The sequence below is a fragment of the Zosterops lateralis genome (genome assembly GCF_965231275.1).
Source record: "Zosterops lateralis genome assembly, chromosome: 3".
Taxonomy (NCBI): Eukaryota; Metazoa; Chordata; class Aves; order Passeriformes; family Zosteropidae; genus Zosterops; species Zosterops lateralis.
Window position 1 is genome coordinate 29,052,185 of NC_139764.1, and position 26,974 is coordinate 29,079,158.

At 37.6% G+C, this 26,974-nt stretch overlaps 1 protein-coding gene across 1 annotated transcript in view; it reads left to right on the forward strand.

The window, feature by feature from the left end:
* Positions 1 to 24,411, forward strand: part of BABAM2 (BRISC and BRCA1 A complex member 2) — a 162,505-nt gene extending 138,094 nt beyond the window's left edge. Inside the window, exons 11-12 of the mRNA XM_083857094.1 lie at positions 2,690 to 2,843; positions 21,071 to 24,411. Of these exons, the coding sequence (XP_083713220.1) occupies positions 2,690 to 2,843; positions 21,071 to 21,134 (218 nt within the window). The 3' untranslated portion in view covers positions 21,135 to 24,411. The remainder of the gene's footprint in view (positions 1 to 2,689; positions 2,844 to 21,070) is intronic.
* The last annotated feature ends 2,563 nt before the right edge of the window (positions 24,412 to 26,974 follow it).

The following is a 26,974-nucleotide window of genomic DNA, read 5'->3' on the forward strand; positions in this document are numbered from 1 at the left end:
CTACACATGACCAGGTAAAAAGAGAAATTTTCTTTAGCAAGCCGTGTGTGATTATGAGCAGAATTTGACCTTTCATATCCAAAACACCTTGCTAGCATTAGCTACCAGTGGTATTTGCTTATTTTTTTCATTCTGTGCACTAACAGTGTCAATGCACGGGCATCCACTGGGACGGAAGCAAGTTCTTGCCTTCTTTTCCTATTGCTGAAATAATAGCTGGCTACCTTGAGATATGTATAACACTTTAAACTCAAGGCTATTTCCTGTTTACTGGCCTTTTAGGTGTGGTTGTGTTCCAGAATTAGGGACAGGTTTTTTTACTTGCTCTGGACTCATCCACACCTTGTATTAAGGAAACATTTGGGTTAGAAAACTGAAAGTTTGGCATTTTCAGGTGAAAGGTATTATTATAAATCAAAGGCAGTTTAAATTTTTCAAAACTCTACTTGCAGTTCAGGGTAATACTGCTGTTTTACAGATATGGGATGCACAATTTTGAATCTAGTTTGATTATCTGATTTACGTAGTCAGTTTATAATGTAGATAATTCGTGAACATTCCTGTACGGATTTTAGTTAATAGATTATGTTTTGGTGGTACCTTCTCATAACAAATGCAGGTGTCACTGTAGTGAGAGCACTGCCTTGATTATCCATTTTAAACAGCATTTTTAGTGCTAGGTACTTTGTTCTGAGAGACCAACTTTAGTTCTAGGTAACAGGGAAAAAAACTGTTGCTGCTTGCATGTGTTATGTAGATGGCAGTTTTGAAGGGAAAGTTAATGGAAGTTAGAAAATCTCAACTAAAAAGTCGAGTACAAGGGCTAAACTATTATTTGAATGCTTTGCTAAAGTTTGTTATTCCTCTCATATGGTGATAAAATACAATAGTACACAGACTTGGTTTCTCTTAAGGAGATGGTACTTAAGAATGAAAAAGATACACTAGAGAAACAGTTTAAGCACTCAGAGCTGAAGTAGTATATTTATAAGATTAAAATAGAGAGTCAATCTTCTTCTTTCTTTACCCTTTTCCATAGTGGGGTCCTTCAGAGACTGAGGCGTGCACACCATTTGTGAGGGGAGGAGACAGCTCACTTGCTGATAAATGGCCAGGTTACACCAATGTTTTTCAGGATTGTTATTTAGTAATCACATTATCAAGGGGAATTCGACAGAGCAATCTTTGAATCTAACCTTTGTTAAAGCAGTGATCTGCCCTCAAATTAGCAGAACTCTGCCCATGTCATTAGACTTAAATATCTGCTGGAAGCTGCTGTGTGGGCTGAGTCACCCGGACTCTGGGAGTTGTCACGTGTGGCTCAGACACTGGGTCATGAACTGAGCAAGCGCTCAGTGTCCTCCACACGAGGATTTGTTGTATTTTGGGACTATGGCTGGAATAGCACGTTTGATTTAGTGTGCTTCATGGCTATGAGTGCTTTTCCTCCTAGAGCTTGGAGGGTAGTTTAGAGAAAAGGGAGATACGGTAGATAGCTGATGCACATCTGAGTATTTAGATGTGATTAGATAAACTGAAAAATGAAAGAATTAGCAGGATGATAGTATGGAATTTGGAAAATAAAACCTGTTTTACAGATTCCTCAGTCTGTTAGCAGAGACTTCATAGGAAGTGCTGGAATCTCTGGAAGTATTTAAAATACAATTCCATTGCATTGTTCTTTCACTGTACAGAATTTTAAAAATGTGATTTGGAGGACAGTAAAAAGTACCATTATAAATGCTTTGTAAATGATGCCTACACCTTTAAAAGACATTAACATTCTTCGGTTAATTTAGGTGTTAGACATGTAATATTAGTAATTCAAGTCTGTTGTCATAACATAAACTCAGTTTAACTACAGATTCCTGAAGCCTCCTGAAATAAGTAGACCAAGAAAATACAAACTATAATTCTAACAATGAAAAAGTTAAGTTAAAAACTAGTTCTGATCGTGAAAACATACACTGTTTCTAACTGTTGTAGACTATTTTATTGTTCACCAAACCCAGCTGATCATGAGACGGTGATAAGCAAAGGGAACTAAGAGGTTCTGGTTTTTATTTATAGTGGGATATTTTGGGTATTAATGACTTTGCAGTGTGTTTTTAGTTTTGTGGGTGTTTTCTTGTCTAGCGCATGGCAGCAAGTTCAAATCTTTTCCAGCTCATACGACTGGATCTTTCTACATTCTAGATCAAATCATTTGACCACTTTAAGACACAGACAGCTATAGAATGATGATGATAATGCTTTTGATGTCCATGGGGACACTAAAATGTATTGGTTAAAGCAGATAAAGATAAATTGAGTTTTTTAATGGAAAGCCTAACAGACTGTATTTTGTGGATTTTTGAAAGGGAAGATTTTATTATAAAGGTATTTTTTTTTTAATAATTAAATAATCCTGATGGAGATTTTTTAATTAACATAGCAATACACTAGCTAAGCTTTTTTAAAATCATGTACTTTACAAAAGTGTGTTGGTAAGGCAAAGTGTCCCATACAGCAATAGGTTGGAATCATTACTTGCAAGAAGTGCAGAAGAATGTTTTAGAACTAGCCATCACTTTCTCCTTTTCTGACACCTTTAAACCAATAGAATAGTCTGATATACTCCCAGTAAGAAAAAAAGGAAAAAAATACACTGATATGTTTTTATAACTCTTTTTTCCTTTTTGAATTGCAGTTGACCTACCCCTGTACTTTCCTCGAGACCAACCAACCCTAACATTTCAGTCCGTCTACCACTTCACTAACAGTGGCCAGCTGTACTCCCAGGCCCAGAAGAATTACCCATACAGCCCCCGATGGGATGGCAATGAAATGGCCAAGAGAGCAAAGTAAGTCAGATTGCTGCTTCCTACTAATCATTCCATTTGTTTCGTGGTCTTTAGTGGGTAGAAATTTCATGGATGTAACTGTACATTTTCAACGTTACAAAAGCAGAACCTGTTCTTGTTCTCATACAGCCCTGGCATTCCTGTAGATGACTGTAGACAGATACTAATCATGCTTATTACATTAGTGCCAGAGGACTGAACAAAAGAAGGCCCTTTCTGCTAGGCTTTGTATGGCACAGAGTGGTGACAGTCTCTGCTCCAAAGAACTTCCAGTCTAAGTAGACAAGATAACCCCCAGCAGGAGTAACCTGCATAGTAGCAGTCAGTCCCTGGGGTTGTGTGGCTGCTGAGGGGACCCTGAAGGGAAGCATGTGAGACAGAGAGAGCAAGGAAGAAAAACCTGAAAGATCTGGAATTATGCTGTAATGAAAAGGCATGGAAGAACAGGAGGAGGTAGAGCAAACCACCATTCCAGCATAGGAGGCAGCCCTATCAGATCTTGAGAAAGTTATCTGAAAATCTGAATATCTCTTGCTTTATTGTTTATTTGTTGGATGGAAACAGGGAATCACTGTCTCCTTCCTCTGCATTTTTTCTGCAAGGCCTTATTTTGGGCTGAGGAGAGATCACTTCAGTCTGTGTTTCTCTTTAGATAATGATGACAGACAGGGCAGCCTCACAGAGAGGTTCTGTTGCAAGGGCAAACTGCCATAGGCAGTGGTGTTCCCAAAGCTAGATATTGTCCCTGTCTTCTCATGAAGCAGAACAGATTTTACCTGAATGGGGAGATACAGGCAGCAGGCTTGCTGCAGTGTTCTGGTTTTGCAAAGTGTAAAACTGTTAGAAGAGCGAGAGATTTAAGCAGGCTGATTATCAGTTGTTCAGCATGTAAAATCATCAAACTGCATTAATCACAAGGCGTATTGGGATGAACATTTTGAATGACAGTCAGAAGATTAAATTAAATCAGCAAACATGCATAAAGAAGAGTTGAAACAAAAATTGTTCAAGCTGAGTAAATCAAATGAGTGGCATGGTCAGAGACTGTAATTTGGAAATGATGGAAGCAAACAACAATTGATTGATGGATTTGTAGATTTTTATACTAATTTAAATTCTATGGAAAACATCAAGTAACATTTGATTTGGAATTTTAATATGCATTGTAATAACAATTTTTGGTAGTATTTGGTTTTGCCACCATACTATTTATAGGAGCACCATTTCTTGATCAACTATGATTTTTTTTGTGTGTATAGACTTCCTTCTTTTCTCTAGCAGGATATTATGTGTATTTTGTTTATTAAAAAAAGAAAAATAAGAACAGTAATTGGAAACACTACTGTGGCTTTTTTTATGACCGTACTACAAAATGCATTTCTTTTGTAGCTGAAAGCTTACAAGTACCTATGTGCTGTCTAAGTGCATTCACTTATGAGTGGGTGTATACAAATGGACTTCACTGCCCTGCACTTAAAATTTAGAAGTATTACAAGATTTCTCTTTAAAAGCACTAAACGTGTACACTTACTATCACATGTACGTTTGGTGAGGTTATTCGCTCTTACGTTTGAGCCTCTGCATTTAAGTCTTACACTGGATACGTAATATGAGAGGGATGATGAGAAGCGGGGGAAGACAGTGTGCTGAGATGTCTGAAATAGCAATCACTGAGCTGCAAAGACACAGAAACTGCTCCAGTTAAAAGCGCTTCGCTTGCAGGAACAGCTAGTGATTCCTGAGTAGGTACCATAAATAAATCTGTATCAAGAAAAGTATGATGTTATGATACATGTGAGCATATTTTAAGGAAGATTTTTAACACAATTGAGCATCTTATGTAAACAGTGTTTAAAATATTTGCTAGGGCTTCTTAGAATGGGTTAGTGTGTTTCAACATAACCAAATAACTTCTTATTCTCCTTTATTTTTACCACAGACATGTTATGGACCAAGTATGTGGGAATACATGTTGACATGTAAGAAAACATTCTTATGAGATGTATTAGTTCAAACAACACATGAAAACTTCCCAAATAAAAACAGAAAAAAAGAATACATGATTTACCCTCTAGAAAAAATGTCATTCTGCTCTGCTGAAGTACATTTAGCCCTGGTTAAATCAGAGACAACTTGTTTGTGTTTCTAAATACTGTCAATTAGGTTTTGCTTATATATAGCCTTTTTCCCTCTTAGCATAGTGGTCTCTCCCAAGTGCTCAGCATTCTTCAAGACAAAACATCTCTGTTTATCTTCCTGGTCATTGCTCTAGGGCTGCAGATCTCCCACTTGATATTCCAGTATCTGACCAAGTTCTCCACCCTTCTTCTCAGACTTCAGGGATGAGTGTACACTATTTTCCACACTGGGGTTAAAGGCACCATCAGGGATAACTTTTGCTTGCTCTTGCACCAACTGTAGAAGCATCATCAAGTTTGAAATGGTATCAGTCACAGATTTCCTCATCCTCAATTTTGGCAAGCCCTGCCTCTGTTTTCAGCAACTCAACATAGCCGGTTTATTCATGGGCAGAGCTGTCATAAGTTCATTCCAAAGCGACTTTGATTCCGTGCCCAGCCTTCTCCCAAGGTTGTTTTGGTGTGGGTTGTTGATTTTTTTTTTTTTCAAACAGGTGAGCCCATCCAGTTCCTTCAGTGCAGGGACTAAACTTGAAAGTCTTGGGATCCTTGCTTATCTCTGTGGCCCCCAGCAGAAATAGGCATCTCTTTTGAAGTTAGGACTTAACCCTTTGCTGTAGGCTTGAGACAATCAGTAGTAACTATAGGCAGGAGCAAAATCAGTTCCCTAAAATGTATACATGTAAAAGTAGATTGTATGCATTCACACCTAGAGACATATCACCTAAATCTAAAAGGCAAATTCTCATATCAGAGTATCAGTTTAGCTGGATCTTTTTTATTCAGAGAGGAAAACTGCCCATGTTCTTGCTGAAGTTATTGGACCAATTTATATCTGTCTGATAAAGTCCACGAAGTCAAGCCTCTTTTCTGTGTCCTCTTAGGCAGATTTTAAAATCACTGGGCTCCACTGCAGACCACTGACTTAGATTCCTCACTGAGAGATAGCATCTGGTAATTGAAGCTTGCTAATGTCTTACCACAGGGGTTGCCCTCTAGCCTTAATTCTGACGGTTTAATCAAGTCTTGATTTAATAATGTGATTTCAACTACCTCCAGATTGCTTGTTTCTCAGCTAACACAAAATTTTAACCTGTTCCTCCAGCTAGAAACAGGGAAACCAATAGCAGTAAAATTTTCTTACAAGCTGCTGAGATGCCATTTCCTCTCACTTGGTATCTCAGGCTTTGCCTCTTGTAGGTCATTTATTTATATGTCTGTGGCCTCCTGCGTAAGCAGCTTCTCCAAAAGTTTTGGTCCTAAAATACAATGGCAAGCCTAAGAAAATACGGTAAATTATGGAAAGTTAGCAGCCTTGTTTGTGGTGTACGTGTGAAGTAAAACATCTCTGCGCAGTTTCCATGGGAAAGCTTTCTTGTCTTTTTGCTTAAATAGGCATTCAAGTGTACATAAATGGAGTCTTTAAAGAACGTGCAGACTTGAAGCCTGGGATTTTATGAAGGAATACTGTAAATAAAGCATGTTTGTTTATACAAATGAAATGCAGTTCTTAGATGCACTCTGGCCCGATTTCTGTCCAACCTAGTGCTGCTGTGTAGGCTTAGATTATACTTCAGGGGAGAGCAAGTTAAAACTCAGTTTACTCTTTTATCCTACATAAATCCACCTACTCATCATTAAAAATAGCAGGAACATGGAAAACTGGTATCACAATAAGAAGTTGTTCCAAGGGTTCATATTCCCTTTTTTTTTCCAAGCTGGTTGACAAAACAGATTTCTGAATGACAATGTTATCCTAGACCATTCATCAGTGTTTCCTGAATGTGGTGTAAATTTTATATATTCCTTAGGGCATTCAGAGGGTGAAAGCTTCAAAGGGCTCAAGTGCTCTCAACTTTATATTGGCTGTTGTTTTACCATGAGGTCAGGTGCATCTCCAGATTATATGCAGGTGCATCTTGTGCAAGCCACAGCTGCAGCTTTGGTTTGCCATGGTTGGGAAGTGTCAGGCTGGTGAACTGGGCCATAGCATTTTCAGCCTCAAGAGATAGCTTTTCCTTGAGTATCAGCAAATTAGATGATGTGTGTCATGTGTATAAGTGAGGCCCACAATACAAGAAAGACTTTGAGGTGTTGGGGCATGTGCAGAGAAGGGCAATGGAGCTGGTGAAGGGTCTGGACCACAAGGGCTATGAGGAGCAGCTGAGGGAGCTGGGATGTCCAGTCTGGAGAAGAGGAGGCTCAGGGGTGACCTTATCACTCTCTACAGCTGCCTGAAAGGAGGGTGTACCCAGGTGGGGATCAGCCTCTTTTCCCAGATAACAAGTGATAGGACAAGAGGAAATGGTCACAAGTTGCACCGGGAGAGGTCTAGTTTGGATATAAAGAAAAATTTCTTCCCCAAAAGGGTTGTCAAGATAGGCTGCCCAGGGAGGTAATGTGGCCACCACCCCTACAGGTGTTTCAAAGGTGTGTGGATGTGGCACTTAGGGACATGGTTTAGTGGTGGGCTTCACAGTGATGAGTTAATGGTTGGACTCAATGAACTTGGAGGTCTTTTCCAACCTTAACAGTTCTGTGACTCTGTGATTACATTTACAGATTAAAATATTGCATCTCTTAGTCTAATAAAAGGATATTTGAAAAGAAAAAGGGACAGTTGTTGTGTTGCTGTTTAGACATATCAGTTTTAGTATGTCAAAGATTTGCTGTTCTATTCAGTAAATTTTGTGTGCCCTAATGATTTTGTTGTTATTTTGACATTAACCAGCTTTAACTAATCCATTTTTTTAATTATTCAGATTTTCTTCACAGTTTAGGCAGAATATCTATTACTATATTTCAAATTCTTTAAAAATAACAACTTTCACAATTTTCATGAGACTTTTGAGTTCCAGCTATGCTATGCTACTGTGAATCTCACTATAAAATTTACGTGTAAATATTGCACCCTTTTTATATCTTCTCTTCTTAATTAAGGTATTTTTTTTATTCTTCTGTTGTATTTAAGGGGGTTTTTTGCTTATTTGTAAAAGTATCAAGTTGTATTTGCCTGTATTATGTGATTTTCACAGACATTAGTCATCTTTAAAGAGCAATTTTCCAAAAACTAACTTCTTTGCATTACATATACTCAACTTACATAGCTTTTTGCATGACTGTCTTTGTCAGTTGTGTGCTATCTTAAACTGAAAATGAAATCCATAAAAATGTAAGGAATGGAAGTATAAAACCCAGGGACATCATTCTTCTCTAGGTGTGTGTGCATGCATTCAGACGTTTGCAAGGCTCAGAGGATTCTTTCTGAAGAAGAACACCAGCATAGGTACAACTAAAGGCTGAGATGGTGAACTGGGTCGCTCGTTTAGCTCTGGTTCTTCATAGTTTTATATCAGAAACTGAACAGAAGTGATTTCCTTGCCTGAAATCCAGTAAAGCTGACATTTTGTTGCCGCTGGTGGGCCGCTCTTCAGAACAGAAAAGGGGCAATACACTGTGACAGCCTTAACGAGAAAAGATGTGGCAACCCAGACGTGTGAAGCTTATGAAGAAGTTTATTTGATTTTATAGACCATTAAATCAAAAGTGATTTTCTGTGGAAGTGTCAGCTGATCAGAATTATATGAGAACAGTAGAAAGGAAAATGGAAAAAGCTACGTTTTGTTAAAATACTTAGTGATTGCACTTGCCCTTGTAGTGTGTTCTGTAGTTGAAATACCAGTAAAACTTCATAACAAAATTATTTTGACTGTAAGATATAGCAGGTGAAGTAGATAGGACTTTTAATTAGAATTTTCCCAGTGCATTCCTTTATTTTTACATAGTTATTCTGCAGTACAGAATACAGCACATATACATGATAGTTGTACTTCTTGAGTCATATTTTTCATGTAGTTTTCTTTAAATGTCTCCCTGGATAATTAAGTCTGACTCTTAAGTTATGGTATGTTAGTTTCTGACAGGTGCCTGCCAGGGATCTTCAGTGCTGTCATGCATTATGTGGATTTCAGCCAAGACAGAAGGGCCTGGGTATTTGTTTCTGGTCACTTCTCATTAAAGCTTTGACTGTAGGAAAGAAAAACAACTATTTAAAGATGAGGAGTATAGATGCTATAGGAAGTGCATAGAAATAAAATCTGTTCGGCAATTCATTTTTCTGTGATTTTGTATAGATACTCTGTATACGTGTGAACCGTACATATGTGCGTTTTGATATATAGTAAATATTCATTCTGTGAAAAAGTATTCTCGTGTATTGACAGGAGAAATGCACAGAAGAGACTGGAGAAGTTGGCATGGTGTAAGTGGAATGTAATAGCACTTTGCTGGAAGACAACTGCTTTGTAGGAATGAAAGGTTAGAATTTAATGTAGGTGGTTCTTGGATAACTGGGATTAAGTGGCGTTCTAGAAATACTGTGAAACTCAGTCACTGCCTGATTTTATTAGAGAACTCCATTATACATTTATGAAAGCTGCTAGTTCTATATTAGAGCATGAAATTACAGTTAGGAACTTATGCAAAAAAATGTTCTCCCTTTCTCGAGAGAAAAGGGTAGAGAGAAATACATGGGTTTGGAAGGAGCTGAGATTTAATAGCCCAGATAAATACTGTTGCTTGATCAGTTACAAAATAAGCAGCTAAATAAAAATAGTAAGTGAGTTTCGTAGCCTTGTCTTTTGAGTAATACTAGTAATTGTTCCATTAAGCTAGGTAAAAGTCTGCATTCATTTAGCCCACTATCATGTCTGTATCAATAGGTAATAGTGGATGCCTGTGGAAAAGCAGAGCATATAGTTATATTTCCATTGTATGTTCTACCATCCTCAAGGATTTCTTTATCCAGTACTGGTACATTTCTGTTAAGTAATCTTGCTTGGCTTTCCTTCTATTTGCTTGCTTTTTGAACCAACATCATAACATCATATAATTCTGTGGCAAGGGATCACACAGGTGTGGTGTGAATAACAAGCTCTGTTGGCTTTTTGCATTCCTGCCTCCTCCCTGCTCAAGTTGTTACCCTCTACCTCTTGTATGAAGAGAGGCAGCAAATAGTTAATCTGCTGATCCCCTCTATAACCTTTGTTTTATCAACTTCTTGTCTCTTTTGTCACCTTTTCTCTTGCTCTGCTCACTCCTTCCTTCTCCAGAATCCCTCCATCTTTCTGATCACCCTTGTCCCACTTTTTTCTCCCTTTACTATTTCTGTGATTCTCCTTCTGGGTCAGGGAGTTGCCTGTTACTCATGATGCATTCACCGTGCATTTAGATGGTGATGTGGTAATATTGTCTGATTTACTCTTTATTCTGCTTCTAAAAACATCTGATTTGGTTTTTTGCATACAGATGAAGGCTAGTTACAGTGTCATTTTAGCACCAGCATCTTCTATCTTTTTTTCAGTCTGTTTTTTGTAGGAGTAAAATTACATTTTTTTCCTCACATATATTGACATAATATTGACTTTTTTACCTGGTATGTTATTTCCCAGTCTCTTGTACTGTAGAACTATCTGCAGTTCCTCGTAATTGTGCCTTATTTTTCCTCCCCTGACTAAATTGTTAGCATTAACAAACCTTTCCATCTTCCTTTGCTCACTTTTGCATGTCATGTAGGGATATGAACAACACAGGTCAGAATACCTATTTTTGTGCACTTCTCAGGTGACTTCACCCTAATGGTATTCATTGTTTTTTCCTGTCCTTTTCTTTGTATCTTGCCTGCTGTTTATCCAGTCATTGATCTTTTGTCCTTCTGTGGTAATTCAGGGGGGTTTATGCCTTTGAAACACTTTCCTAAATACCTGTAGGTAAGTTGAGCAGTGTGTGTCACTTGAATTTTTTTTGTCCATGTGGTTTTGACATCTTAAGAAAATAGGAGACTCGAGAAGCACGAGTTGGCTCCTACTCAATATCATCATATTTACACAACTCCACTAATTTTGGCCTATTTATGAGTTTTTATAATAATTTCTATTTACAGTCTCTACCAATTTTTAAGATTTATATGTGAAATTCATTGAGTCATAGCTCCTTCTATCCTCCCAGACCTCCAGACCTTTTTTTAATTGACACCACAATTCTCTGGCACCAAGTTGTTTTAAGCAGGAGTTTACAAGCTATTTAAGAGTTTAACTTTCTCACACTTGAGTTTTTCTAGAACTTGAGTGTGAATGTAATCTGGGTCTGCTGATTTGGTTGTGTTTTGTTCATTTGTTCGTTACCTTTTCGGCTGACATTTCTGCATGAGTCGAATTTTTTTGTACATTTCTTGGAAAGTTGGGTTCTGGTATGGCAACCTCTTTAAGCACCTCCAGTTCATTTATTCTTTGTGACTTTGTTTCTTCTGAGCATTCTTTTTACTTTTTCACCAGGTTTTGTACTGTTTGACAAGTGTTTATTTCGAGGGCCACAGCTGATTTGTTCCTCAAATTGATTTTGTATTTGTTTTATTCTGCTTTTACCTGTTAGTATCAAGATTTCTGTCTGGTTGTCCCCTTTGGGTGGGTCTCCAATCTTTTGAGCATTTACTTTTACTTCTAATAGCAAATATATATCTTTTGAACAGCAAAGAGAGTCAACTGCTTTAATATAATAACTGTTTTATATAATCACAGATGTGTGGCATCTCATCTGTTTCCTTCTGGCTGGTTTGTCCTAATGAATATCCAAGGAGGTTTCTTTTATGGTTTGGTATGTTGCCTTCGGCCCTTGTTGATAAGCAATCTGGCAAAGCAAAGCGGATGGCATGATGAAATCAGTACTTTCACCTGCAAGCAAACTGTTTTCAGGGATGCTGGTTGTCAGACTCATGGATGCATCTGTGGTGTAACTCTTCATTTCTGCCTCTGAACTACAATTAAGGGATTCAATAATCTCTTAAAGATCATTCAAATTCCATTATTACTACTGTGAGCTCCTCTCTTCTTGAATCTCTACATTTGTCTTTCCTTACAAGCTTCATTCCTGATCATATTCTTGTCCAATCTTTTCTGCTTTCTCTTACTACTTACATCATCACGACTTTCACACATTCTTTACCCTGCCTTTTATGCTTCAAAGAGGTTTCTACTTGCATCTTGTCTTGCATTGACTCTCTCCTTCAAATCTAGTAAAAAGTTTGTTAAATAACTGCTCTCCAACAGCAGAGCTCATCGTGCATTTATGTAGCCTAGATAAGAGGAAATCATATGTGTCTTGAATAAACACTATCTCTTTAAGAAGTTAATCTTTACCTGGAGTGGGAAAATATGGCTATGGCACTTCAGCAGCTAGGAAAAACAGAGCAGACTTGTCATGCTTGTAGCTCACAGGACTGGAAAGTTCCTGCAAATTAACACTGTATTTAAAAAGACTGTATGAAGATTGAGTTTTTCCATGATGGCCTTGGAATATCATTCTCATGATCCACTGATAAGGAAACAGAGTGACCATGCTGTGACAGAGATATTCCAATGCACCCTTCAAAGACACCTACTACCCTGTGGGGAAAATGGAAGTTAAGAAAGCAGAAACAAAATTTGCTATGATCTAAGACCACAAACTTTCATCTGACTGAGGTTCATCTATTTATGTACGTTGTGGAGAAGGTGAAGGAAGTGAAGTGTTTTATCTCTTGAACTGACTAGCAAGCATTGATGAAACTGTTTCAAAATGAGAGGTTCATTTTTCTGTGTGTGCTTTGGAACACTTAGATTCACTGTGTCTGTGCAATACACCTTTGTAAAATTTTAAATATGTCTATCAGAAATCTGAGACATTAAATACCAGAATCTTGATTTCCAGATGATTTTTAAAAGTTGCTTTCATAGTTACTGGCCTTGGTCTATATGAACTGATTATGTCCAGTAGTGTAATTTTTATCTGTTATTGTCAGTAAAGGTCCATATATTTGGGAGCACATATATTCTTGGAACCAAAATTAGCATCTTTTACAAAGTGATGACCCTACATATGCTGCTGCTTTAAAATAAACATTAATTGCCAGCCTACATAATGATCTGCAATCCTGGCTCCACAGCAGTTCCCTAGAACTCTATTCTTTTATATTTTGCTTTTAGTCAAATTGTTATGTTTATCGTTGTTTCATGCTTTGAACAGATTGTCAAAATTCATTTTGCTTTATGGTAAGTTGGGCAGCCAAGTCATCTTAGTTTTTACAGCAGACAAATGTTGAATTCTTCACTTTATTTACAAAATCAATTGATACCATAGGTTTTTGGAACAGATGCAAATGTATAACAAAATGAAAATCTAATTGTTTTTTCTGTTTGCTTCATGTGGATTAAAGCTACCTGTTAATTCTGCAATCAGCAAACTGTTGAAAAACATGTCTAAATATATCCATTTGTTGTACCTTTCTGTGTGACTTGAAGCAGAAATGGCTGTAACACCAGGAAGAATTTCTGGAGGAAAAAGATACTGTTAGTAAAACACAGAAAAGAGCTTTGGGACATGAGTGAAGTTTAAACTTCTGATATGTACTTGGTTTCCCTAGTTCTGCCACTTCTATTTCCTGTTACAGTTTTGGTAGCATGTTTTGGTTTGTTTGTAATTTTGGAGACAAGGCTCTGTCATGCAATATTAAAAACTGAGCTGAAAACCACTGTATTTCTTAAAAACTTGCATTTTGATGGCTGCTCACTGCAGACCTCCGGATCTCTTGATGCTTGATTACTGTTCTGCCCATCAGCCTGGCTGCACAGTCAGTGTCTTGCATGGACTAGCAGGTAGAAACAGGCATAAGAAGACAGAGATATTTCAATAATCTCCTTGTCAGTAATTCACAATAAAAGGAGGTAGAGAGAGAAAAAGTAGAAGAGGAAGAGAGATTGTGATGCCTTTTTTTTTTTTTTTTTTTGGCACTCAGGAAAAAAGTTGCTAGCAGCATAATGGCATTGTGCACTGACTCCTTTGTACATTTGTGTGTTTAGCCAGTTACAGTAGCAGTAATTTAAGAACTATTGTCTTGCTGTTGTATAAACACTTCAGATGTTTGCCTGGCATCACCAGTTCTGGAGATGTATAAAATGGAGAACTGTGTAGACATTGTGTTTCACATAAAAGCAAAATATTTGCCGTAGATAAAGCTGCCTAGTAAGGAAATTATAAACCACATCCCAAAGAGCATACCATCAAGAAGCTTAGTTTAGAAACATGAATACATGCCAAGTATCGTTATGTACATTTGAAGTGAGAAAGAGATCCTGGAAGGTACCTATTTCATTCCACTGCTGTGCTTGGATAAATTTTTGTGATGTGCAGATTTGAATGGTGGTTTAGAAATGTCTCCTGAGTGCCTTGTGCATTCTGTAATAGTCCTGATTTTCATTAGCTCCTGAGCCTTTGCCACTTGGCACCTGGCCCTGCTGTGGGCCTGCCTGCTACATCCCAGTTCCAGCCAGGCAATCAAAAGTTAGAGTGCTGAGAACTGTTTCTCACTTCAGTTTTTGTAACATCCTAGATGTGGAGACAATGATATAACAATAATTTTCTCCTAATAAAGGTGTTGCAAAATGTCTGCTGTAGAGTTACTCTCCCATTGCCCCATAGTTATCCCAAAGCAGTAACTGGGTTTATTCAGCTTTGCTATGAGTGCTCGTGTAGCTTTAGCCTGGTGAGGAATGCTGTGGAAGTGTCTGTGAATAAATAGGCAACATGGTTCACCCAATGGAAATATGTTTTTAATGCATTATATATGGTAAAAATAGCAAAGAGGTTCAAATGTCTTGTGTCTGAGTTTAAAAGGAAAAAGCTACGCCTCAAACGTTGGCAGGAGGCCTATTAAAAGAATGGGCTTTCAGTAGATTTCCACACTTCTGTATTCAGCCCTTGTTCAGTGCAAGGCTTAGAGACGCTGGAGGAGAGCATGAGCGTGGGTTAAGGACATAATGAGCAGTCATATGGAGTATGACCTAAATACATACCCACTGTTGGAATTAATGCACCAATTTATTAATTTAAGTTCCTTTTGTTAATTAGTGATAATCACGTTGAATTAGGTAGCTCCTGACAAAAGGAATTTAAAAAGAAAACAATTATATATATATAAAAAGACAGGTTGGCATCTTTGATTTTGCTCTTTCAGAAACAAACAGGAAGTCTTAGAAAGTTTTGGAAGTTATGTTAAATACCTTCTGTATAGGAGATGAATTATTAGGGGTTATGTGAACCAAATCAGCTGGATGTGCCTGTGTGGTCATGGAAGGACAAATCCTCTCATCTGGCATCCAAAAGTATTGTTGTAGGTGTTCAGTATTTTCAAAACAAGTTTTCACTGTTTCAGAACAGGTTTCAACAGGAACATAAAAATACAAAGGCACTTTACATATGTATGTGTGATCCATGCAAAAATGCTTTCTACTTCACAAAGTGAATAATCAGGTGACGTTGATAAAGCCTGGAGACGCTCTTTTATAATTCCAGTATGGCTATAGTGTTGAAATATAGTTTATATAACAAGATTTTATTGCAAAGTGTCAGCATAATAATACTAATCTGGAAAGAATAGAGCAAAAACCTCAAGAAGCCTCAGTCTATCCTTCACTCTGACCTACACCCTTCTTAATTCCTGCTTTCACCAAATTTAATTGAAAGAGGGGAGAGCATTCCTGTTCTAGCTAATTTATAAAGATCAGTCATCTATGGAGTTGATGTTTTTCTGTCAGGATTCAGTGGATTTGAAGAAACTTGTAGATGTCTTGAAGCAGTTCTTCTAGGGTACAGCAGGAGAGAAAGATGGGATGCAAAATTATGTAAATCTGGAGGTTCAATTCCTTTCAAAGAAGTGGACAGCAGCTGGGACAAACACCTGGGATTCTTGGTTGTATCTCATAGAGCTGGACAGGATACAGTTCAGTCCTTACCTCAGTCCCAGGATTATTCAAACAATCTCAGTTTACCTGCTGGACAGTTCAGACAACAGAGAACTACTGAGGAGAATGGAGTACTACGTACAGACCTTACTCTGGAGGACTTGGAAGGATAAGTAGAACTATTCAGAGATCACCCTGACTACAGGAGTGCCTGCCCAAGTCAAATCTATTAACTTGAAAAGTTGAAGAACTCATACACTCTTATGCTTTTCCTGTATGCCTTGCCTAGAGTACGAGAAAATGGATATATTTGTCTAATACCCTGGCTACTATGATTTTGAAGACACTAAGGGTCTATAATTAGAGCCAAATATTTACAGAATTAAACCACAGTTGCAATACTTACTAAAATATTTCAAGAATTAAGTAAAATATTGAAATAATGGGTAGTACTTAAAAATAAAGTTTGCTCTCAAAGCCAGTAGTAGGAAAAAAATCCAAATGCAATAACCTGAGTCTGCCTTCAGATGAGAAGGAACACGATACGTGTGCCTGACGCAGGAAGAGAAGGCCTCTGTGAAAAGATGAGGATTGTGGCTCAAGGGCTTTAATTTCGCCAGTAAGGACACTGTGCTGGTAGTAGAACTGTTGCTATACTGCTAAGTCTGTTCTTGATGATTTCATCATGATGATTTCATGATCATGATGATTTCATGATCATGATGATTTCATCCCCTTCATTTTCCTCAAATTGTCTCTTGATGGAAAAAGGACTTGAAAGTCCCACAGCTTGAGCTGAAACAAATGAAACATAAGTGCAAATAGGGCTAGCATGGGTGAATTTGAGATCAGCATGCTGGAAATCTTAGCAGTCATAAACTCTGGAGTTTAAGGGGAATATATTTTGTGAATGACTTGGGAAGATGATTCATCACCCCATGATGATTGTCCTCATCCCAGAAATAAAAAGCAGAAATCTCTCTGATACAACATTGTGAATGCTTTTTTCCTCACAGAATTTGAGTCTTGATGTTCTGCTCTGAATTTACCACATGAAGATTTTAAGAGAAATAGAAACACCTAAACAGCCTTTTTAACTTCGTTACACCAGCCACAGTAACTAGAACCCAACTGTATAGTTGGCTGTAGTACCAGTCCAGCACAAGCAACAGCAGAAATCAGGTGTGTTGGTGTTAGAATGCTTTCACCTTAAATATATGGGAAGTGTTGTTTGATGGGAGATTGCAGCTGCATAATTAAAAAACTTTGCAGATTTTCAGCATAGATATGTGAAGGCAAAAGGTATTATTGAGTGGTCAATGCAGATTTTCTACCAACTGTATTTAAAAAATCCATCACTAAGTTACCCTGGGAAAAAAACAATACAATTATAATGAAATTTCACAAAAGCATGTGAATTCTGAGTCAAGTATGTTTTAAGCACAGCAAACCCACACCCTGGGATTTAAACATGTATGGGTTTCTGGAGACCTTGTGCCACACTCAGTGTTTCATATCACTGGAAAATATGTAAACAGCAGGTGAGCCGATTCTACCTTCTTTTAGATACTCACCATTTGCAATAATAGCAGGACTTTCTTTCCACTGGATAATAAGGTGAAGGAAAGAGAAGTGCTTTGCTCTCAACAGACGTCCTTGAGCGTAGCACCTGGAATTCATTGTACTGTGTCAAGTAGATATAGCAGTTAACTACAGCAAAACGTGTTGTTTTCTGGAGTGATGAAGAAAAATTTCCATAGAAACCTCATAACTTACTACCTTGAACTTGGAAAATGACCATTTGAGGAACAAAAACGAATAGGCAAAAAACAATGGAGTCTTATAAGAAGCTCAACAAAGAGTTAGAGATGTGCCCGTAAGTGTATGAAGATTGACACCCACTCTAGGCTGAAAAGAATGCAACTTTTTAAATATTATTTAAGCTGAGATCTAAACCATTGTGAGAAGGATGCAACATTCAACATGTGTCTTATTTCTTTACATGAGTGTTGATTGTAGTCACTTAAGGATTCACTTAAAGAGTATCTATGTACTTTGTAAAAATGAGTTTCTGTATACTTACAGGAGAATTTATGCAGGTCTTCTGAGCATAGTGTAAGGTCAGTATGATACAGACTCACCAAGAACATGGTAGATGAAAGCTGGAGAAAGAAGGATCTCCATCTTTCCCAGAAAGGCAAAAAGGCATTGATCAAAAGCTGATTTCTGCCATTTGACATAGCCCTGAGAGACCATAGGTCAAGTAAGCTTCCTTCATCTTCAGTGTAATTCAACAGGTACCCAAATTACTGTTGTTGGGTTTTTTTAATAACAGTTCTCCAGAGCTGTTATTAAAAAAACCCAGAGCTGAAAAGCATATCTAGTGTATATAAAAGTAATAATTTCAAAATAGTTTGGAGCTAACCTGAGAATGTCATATGGCAAAGTTTCTGAAAAAAAAAAAATCTGCTATTTTTGTATTAATTCCTGTAGTATAGCACAGATCATAGTTATTGAGGGTGTAAATTCATGTGACTGTGTTAATATGAATAGAGTATGAGGAATATATCTTTTTCCAAAGTCCATGTTTATACTGTATTTACAGGATGCTGGAGCATGAGTGTTGTCTCTTGGTTTAAAATCTTTGTATAAGGAATTGCATTGCATGTGAAAGATGCCTTTACCATGCAGTCTATAGCAGAGTATTGTCCTTCAAAAAATTCTGTATTTCTTTTAAAGTTATATCATGTCATCTGTTCTGACATAATAGATTGTATCCTGGTCCTGTTTGGGCAGAAACATTTGCACTTTGACTTCAATGTCAGATGATCAATAGATGAATACTCAGAAGGTGATTGGTGCTTCTTTTCCTCCTTACTGGTAATCTGCAAAGATTGTTGTCATTAAAATTTCCATTTCACGTGAAATTCAGGTATTTTAACACATGGTTTTGTCTCAAACTTTGGATAAAAAGAAAAAATTTAGAAAAAAATTTTCGATGTTCATTAAGGAGTTTCACTTACCTTCTCCTCCTTCCCCATCTTTCCTCCTCAATCTACTAAGTGTGCTGTAGCTGATACAGTCCTGTCAGGTATACTGGGCTTTTGGATCTCTTAGCAGGGCCTTTTTTGTTTGGTGTGGGGGGTTAAGGGAATAGTGTTAATTTATTTTTGCATGTGTGTGTGTGTGTGTGTGATGAACCATAATTATCTCTGATTTTGTTTCATCTGAGATACTTAAAGTGTATGGGAGAGGGACAGAAATGGAGGGACATAACCTGAGGACACTTGTGGTACTGCATTTGCTTCAGTCTGGAGAAGAACAAAATGATAAGGGCAACTTTAAGCATGTGCTTTAAGTTATAAAAAGAAAAAAGTAGACAATTAAATCAATGAAGTCCTAAAGGAATTTTTGTAGTGTATGGAACATCACCAAGAGGTTCATATAAACTACCAGTGAAATAACATCCTCTGAAGCAGTACATCTGATCAGAATGTAGGGAGGTGTTAGACTTAGTTTTGCAGCAAAGGATACCAGCTCTCCTGCAGGAATCAGTGAAAAGAAAGGATGCAGGTGTAGATAAAGCTGATGTGGGAGGGTGTTTGTGGTATCATAGGCATTCACTCTGGAATCTAGCTAACAGAAAAGGCATATATAATTACTGCATATAATGCAGTAAGTGTGGGTTTAATACAAAGCACAGAAATGCTATAAAGGAAAAGAAATAAAATGCAGGAAAATAGTTCTGATTGTATCCCATTTAATGATTAAGAATTTCTACAGTTTTGGAAGAGGGAAGTTTTAAGTACTGTTTATCAAGTCAATTAAGATCATGTGTGTGGAAGAGAGTCTGCAGAGAAGTTATCAAAGGGGAAGGGAGAAGCTATTTAAAATAAGCAAGCAGAGAAGCATAATTAAATGTTAAGACAAATAAAGCAAGGACAAGTAAAAGGAATAGATCCTGACATTGACATGCAGGTGGTGCTCCTTGAACTAGCAAAATGCATAGAATTAAACAGGAATTATAAAAGCTACAATTTCAAAGGTATGGTAGAAAGGACACAGATACAGAAATGGCACTCAGCTGTTGAGATCAGGGGACAGACAGGCAGACGTTCTCAGCTGGTTTATGTACGTGTGTGTGCCAGCATGAACAATCACTTTTGCAGGTATGATTATGAGGGTTGTTTTCTGAACTTTGCTTCAATAAACCAAAGTGTGTTCTGTAAATACACAGCACAATCTGTATATGCTATAAAATGTATATGCTGGTTGTCCTCTTTCTGGTTTCCATTTCTGGGATCAGCTCCTCAGTCCAGAAATGTTTTTATTTTCCATTGCTCTTTTAACCTTTGGACACCATCTCATGTGTGTTTACAGCTTGTGCACAAAAGCTGACTGCAGCTACCTGTTAATTAATTTGCCAGGCACAGCCTTACAAAGAGAGAGGAGCGTTCTCTTCATGGTCTTGCAACGTTTTTAGGTGTGAGGAAGTATGATTGTTGTTCAGTGATTTCCAAAGCTTCTACTGCAGTCATGAAACACATCATCATTGTGAAGCTGATCAGTGTGTGTTTGCTTCAGGAGGTAAACCAGCAGAGAGACAATAAGTGACATTGCGGCTATTCTCACTTCAGATTTCTTCCGGGTGAGGAGAACAGGAGAGAAATTTATAGAGACCAATGAAAGAAATAGAAAAGAGGGGGAAAAAAAAAAAAAGAAAATGAAAGTTTGGTGCAAAGTGCAGTAGGCAGAAACCAAAGACAGAATGATGAAGCAACTTCTAACGTAACTGGCAAGTAAAGAGCATCCATGGGACGTGTAAAATACATGTATTACATGGTTGAGTCTCTCAGCAAAAAAACCACCAAGGTATAGTTCTAACTCAGTTTTGGATACATACGATTAGCTCATTTTATGGCTTTATGAGTCACTTGATCCTTTGTAAAAACAACAGACTAAGATCCAAAATATACAAAGCACACTTTAAAAAAGAACATTGTCCTATAAATTTTGAAGTTTAACAAAAGGAATTACAGTTTATACAGTGTTGTTAGTATTTATTTGTTGCATTTTATGTAAACTGCTGACATCAGCAGTGACAGTCATGTGTCAAGGTTTCTGAGAGATAAAGAGCTTATCTCCTACATATATTCTGACTTCTCTTCGCTGTTTTCCTGTTCCGTTGCCTTGTTGGTCTTTGGGCCTTTTGTACCATATGTGAAGCCTTTTCCACACAGGGGAAACATCAAGTGCTTCAATTCATGCTTTTGAAATTACTCCTTCCTAATCATATATTTTCTGTTCTTTTCACTAGGACATATTTCAAGACATTTGTCCCTCAGTTCCAGGAAGCAGCATTTGCTAATGGGAAGCTTTAGACAGCTTTGGGCATGGAAACTATACTGGACAGATCCTTCAGTCTGCACATGTCAGCCCAGAAGAATGCCTGGAAATGGGTTGGACTGTCTTGATAGGTGCTTTCTTGCCTCTGAACTGGTTTTGGTAGCTTCAGTTTTTGAAACAAAGACCTCGCTAGCATGCTTAGAACTGAATATTTGATATTAGTCCTGCCCCTTTGCCTCTGCCACCACCATTCCTTTATATATCTATTGGATTAAATGTAAAAGGGCGTGTATTGATATGATAATGCTTTCTTGTGCCAACAATGTCCTGTTGTATGTTATGCCTTGTTTCCTTGTCTTCAGATGGTCTAAATTGGATTGGTTTTCCCCATGGAAATATGATGTAATGTGTATATTTAGTTAACATTTTCAGCTTATCCTAAGAAAATGTAAAACTGCCGTATGTACCGGGAATGCCTAATGGGCTGTACAGTGCCATATTCTGCCTTGGAGGTTTGGTCCTCACTGTGATTGTTACTCTCACAGGTATGGATATGAGTTGCACACTTCAATTCTCAGTGCCTTTCAAGTTGAAGTTAATATGTCAAGGTGTTTGAGGTTTGGTGGTTTTTCTAATACTTCTGTTGAAAGCTCATTTTATGTGAAATGTTAGGCTTTTATGCTTTGTTTTTATTTCCAGTTGTACAATTTTAGTGTTTTCCTAATGAGCGCTCCTTGCCATTACAAAAAATTCTACTTCTTTAGTACCAACATGCAAGTAACTAGTTATATAAACCAGTATAACAAAATAAAGCTCTTTCATAGACCTTAATTTTTCCAAATAAGATAAATTCTGCTAAGAAGCAAACTTTCAGCAAAGGAATGAATGATGTCTTGGAAAATAGGTGATGAAATAATGTAGGCTATAAGTATTTAGCTTAATGCATAAGTTCAGCATATCTTCTCAGAAAATGTTTTTAAATGTACATAACTGGAAACATTACCTCCACTAATTCTGAAATGCCAAATGCAAAATCCCACCTAGTCATCCTTTCTTTCCTGCTTGTGTCAGGCGCACGAGTTGGGACTAACGGTCACAATGTCACTTCCCCAATTAATTTGTGCATAGACCAAGGTACTTTCCAGTAGGGAATAAAATCAACAGAGTATGTTGCTTATAAATGGTATCTGGAAAATGTGCCCTACTTCTGCTAAAAACAAGGAACTAAATGAATAGTACACAGATGATACAGTGGAACTGGAAAACATTTAATTTTAAATTATTCACTACAGCATCACATGCAAGGAAGTCTCGTCAAACTACTTGATTGGCAGTATTCTCCTACCCTTTCTACAACTTGTTATTTTGCATGAAAAATAGTGCTTTTCAGGGTTTATATTCACCTAGGAAATACAGATGGGTTTTGAGTAGTGAAGCTTAATAATTAAGAATTATGCAAATAATTTGCCTCTAGAAACTACAAGTCTTTTTAGCTAGTTTGTGGGCAAAATTTAATTTGTGTTTAATACTGAAGTTCTTGGCTGAAAACTAACCTGCAAATCAGAAAAAAATCAGAACTTTATTGTAATTCTGCAGAGAAGGCATATTCTATCCTGTCACCCACCTCTTTGTGATTCTCAGTGCATTGTCTGAGGACTGACAACAGTTTCAGAGGTCTGAGCCTGCATTCCCTTGTGGAGACATTGCATGAGGCTTTTGTATGCCCAGAGCAGATGTGGAAGGTAATGTTCTTATGTGAATAGCAAAATCATAACTGAACAACCTCAGGTGACTAAGAACAAAATATTGTTTTGTATACTGGGATGATCTCATGTCTACATTTCTTCAGGTAAAAGCCAAAGCCACAGACACATATTCAAGAATCAGCCAACCTTGTGAAGGAGGTGGGAGAAGGAGAGTGGCTAAAGAAAAACATTTGTTCTCATACTGTTCAAAATCTGATAGAAACAATCTCTAGCCATCTTCAAAAAGTATAAACCAAACCCTTAAGTTGCATCAGTACATTCCTGGCATCTTACATTTTATAACTTTGTCTTTGATTCGGTGTTGTACTGATTGCCCCATGAACAAAGTGTCTGCTTTGTATACCTGATTGCCCAAGGGGCACCAGTTATTTATTTTTTTTATCTTTTCAGAAGTTATCATAATTCAAAGGCTACCAATTGCAAAATAGTTTGAAAAGAGGTCCACTCTTCAGAATTTAGATTTATTCTCAACCAAAAATGCATCTTTCACCTCAGTCCTAGTAATTTTGGACAATGAACTGCTTTATTATTAAAAAAATTTAGAAGCCATGTAAGAAAATATTTTGAGGGTACAAAAGCCTAAAACAGCAATTCATTGCATTGAATTCAATAGTTTCACCAACTTTTCACTAACATACATAGAAACTAATGAATAGTTTCAGTCTAATTTTAATGTCATGCTACAATTGGTAGTATTTGGGAAAAAAAAAAAGAAAAGGTAGAAAATACGAAAAACTGTACTGTCTATGTTTAAGATAAGCCTATCAACTTTCAGATTAGAAGAAAAAGGCATCTTAGTTAAACTTAATGAACATTTTCTTTATTTCAAGGTCACTCTTCAATCTTTGACCTACGTGGTATTTTATGGATCCCTTTCTAATAGTTCTCGGCAGTGTTGAAGTGTCAGCTCTCCAGATGAGGTATTGAGAGGAGAGACACTGAAATGAACAAAAGCTTCTCTCTGGGAGAATTACCATATAAATACTATACCAGAAGAGAGGGTTTGTTTGCTTAATTTTATGTAAATTTTATATTTATAAACCAAGTATCCATTGAAGGCATTTAAGTTAGCCACAAAAGTTGGGATCTAATGAGTTGGAGTTATTTCTGCTATCTCCTGTTTTATTATAATTTCCATTGTGGCCAGTTTAACAGCGCCGAGACTCTCAGCACTTCCTTCCCTATTATGTGATATATGCAGTTGAAGGGAGCAGTCAGACCTAGGCTGTTTTTCCTTGGCTTATGAGAACCACAAAACATAGGAGAAAAATAGCAATGTTGCAAACATATCAAAAAACCTGAACTCTACACTGTCCTAGTTTTGACTGGAAGAATGCAGTAAGTCTTGAGTTACTAAGCCCTGCTAATGCACAGTTTTCTAAAGGTCTTTAAATCACAAATACAGAGTCAAGCCTTCATTCATCTGCATATATAATCCACTGTCCTAGAAGTAATACCAAATCTTATGTATTCAAAGTCAGACTTTTTGTGAACTTTCTGGAAAGACTGGATAAACAGCTGGAAAAATAAATAAAAGGTAACTATACCATACATTGTTTGGCCGTCATTGATCTTTCCATTGTGCTGGCCACTGCTTTGTTGATTGGCACTTTTCATTTGCTGAATTGGCACTTTTTGGTATTGTGACTGTCCTTGAACATCCTCCCATTCATACTGACTTGAGTCAGTTTTTAAGAAGAGATCATTGCCGGAGTTAGCACAGATCTCCTGTGCATTGGTTAAGCCCTCCCTAGGGATGTTTCGCTCTGTGTTCCCTTTCTCTCATCCTGTCTGGAACCTACAGCAATAAGCATCTTTGGTGAATCAGTCAGTGGATGAGATTTAGCCATGAAGCGCAGTACTTCAGGTTTCACTGCAGGTGGTTTTACACAGAGACTTCATACCTAGGAAAGAGAGGATTAAATCCTGAGTACTCTTCATTGAGCAGTGCCCCCTAATACAAGGCTGGGGGTTTAGCAGAGCTCAGAAACCTGTTCAAGTGATGAGTAGGAACTGCAGTTAGACATCCTTCTGTGTCAGTACCCTTAACCAAAGAAGCAGCAGGCAATAGAAACCTGTAGCAGCACATGAGGGTCACCAGTGCAGGTCTGAAATACATTTCTAGTACCACGTCTGTGCAGCAATGACATGGAGATGAAGGGGCAAGTCATCTCTCAGTGCAGAAGAGGAATTTCTCACCTTTCTAGCTTTGTAGGAAGGATGTGCTGCAAGGAGGTAGCAAGCTTTGGACACAATTTATAACCATATGATTGTTAATTATGGGGTGCTGTTCCTTGCCCTGCGAAGCAAATGAAGTCTGTGACCAAACTGAACCGCCAGTGAACACTCTTCCCTTAAATTACTTATGTCTCTGTAATTGATGCATTGTAATGCTCATTAAACCTAAAAGTTACTCTTGCTTCTTAAATGTTACTGAAAATCCCTTAAGTCATCTCCTTTCCAGTTGTTTTTTTTCAGGTCTCTGTCCTCTTCTGGGACAATTTTGCTTCATCCTTACTAGACTGTTATTTTTAGCAAACTTGAGTTCTTTCTTTTAACAAGGCTACAAAGTGTATGTCAACATCTTGTGGGCCTACATTAAATGTAGAATTATTTGCTGTAAAAACAAGTAGGAGCTGTTTTTTATTTACTAAGCCAAGTGTTGTGTTCTCCACAACAGAAGAGTTCTGAGGAAAGGCTATTACCGGATCAGTGAGGATAATCATGCTGATGACACTGGGTACATTTTTTTTTTACCAACTCTTCATTTAATTTCCATATTAGCAAATTAGCAGGGGCAAAGTGAATTGTCCTTTCCTGAAGGAAGCCTGCACCTAAATAAAGCATCGATCAGACACTATCTTTTCTTGTTTATACTTTGTATCAATAGGGTTTTCCCCTATAGGGAAAGCCAGTAAAAATCTGAAAAATAATGCAGGGGGTTTTTAATGTTTTAATTTATTGATTTCTATAGATTCAGAGAATAATTTCAAACTTTGTTCTGGGGTAAGGTAAACAATGCAAATATCAGAAACATGCAAGAAATTTTAGCTAAGTAGGAAACAAAAATCAAGCAGTCAAAGTATTATTCTGCAAGAACTCGAGGGTTCTGCCATATACTTCTAAACATGTGCCTTGAAAGGCCATGGTGTGTAGGTGATTTTAGTCCAGCTTTTCTTATTCTATTCCCTGTCTGATGTTAAAAAGCTCAGTTCTTGGTTCCAAGGCACTGCACAAACACCATTTTGCTGAAGTGGTAGTTACCAAGCAAAAACCAAGGGGGGAAACAAGTATTGGCTGCTGAAAATAGGTCTTAAATCATCAAGAAATCAGAAAGGAAGCAAGGTTTGGCGGCTGCCCTGCCACTTGCTGAGTCTACAATATATGGGCCTTTAAATGTGCACCCAGTACAAAATACAGGAGGTTTTTTTCTTGCAGTGCTAAAGAATAAATGCAGCTTTAAACAACAGGAAGTAAAGCAAGCATTTCACTGCAAAATACACACTACAAGTCTAACATTATTTATGTCTACAGCTCCCTGCGTTTCTCCTGTCACCAGAAAGGGTGAAGAATTAATGCCTTGTGCTGCAGCTGCCCACAGTGAAAATTGATCCTGGGGTACTCCATGTTTTCATCCAACTTTACTTAAACCCTAATGATGCTTTTCCTGTCCCTGAGGATGGCAAAGCAGTACTAGGGAACAGCAAATCTTACACTGTCAGGGGTTTCTGTTCTACTGCTGCTCCATTTCAAGCCCTTGATTTGGGTGGGGTGAGTACTTTGTAAGCCTTCAAGCCTGCCAGCAATCAGGGTACATTTTATTTCCTCGTTGTTTATTTGAAATGGTTCAAGCTGATCCTAATTTGACATCCTGTTTCTCTTATTCCACTGTCCCTTTCAGCAAATTTTTTTCAGTACTTGTTTAAAAACCAGAGGCGTTGAGGTTATTTGTGTCTTTCGAAGGGGATGTAGCCCTGGTGCAAGAGTAGCAGCTCGAGGTTGGAGCCGTGTGTTTCTTCTCTGAACTGCAGCATCAGCAGCAGCCCAAGTGTTGCACCCCCCTCCCAGCAAACCTCACTTGAACTGTGTGTGACAGGCTGGCAACCTGG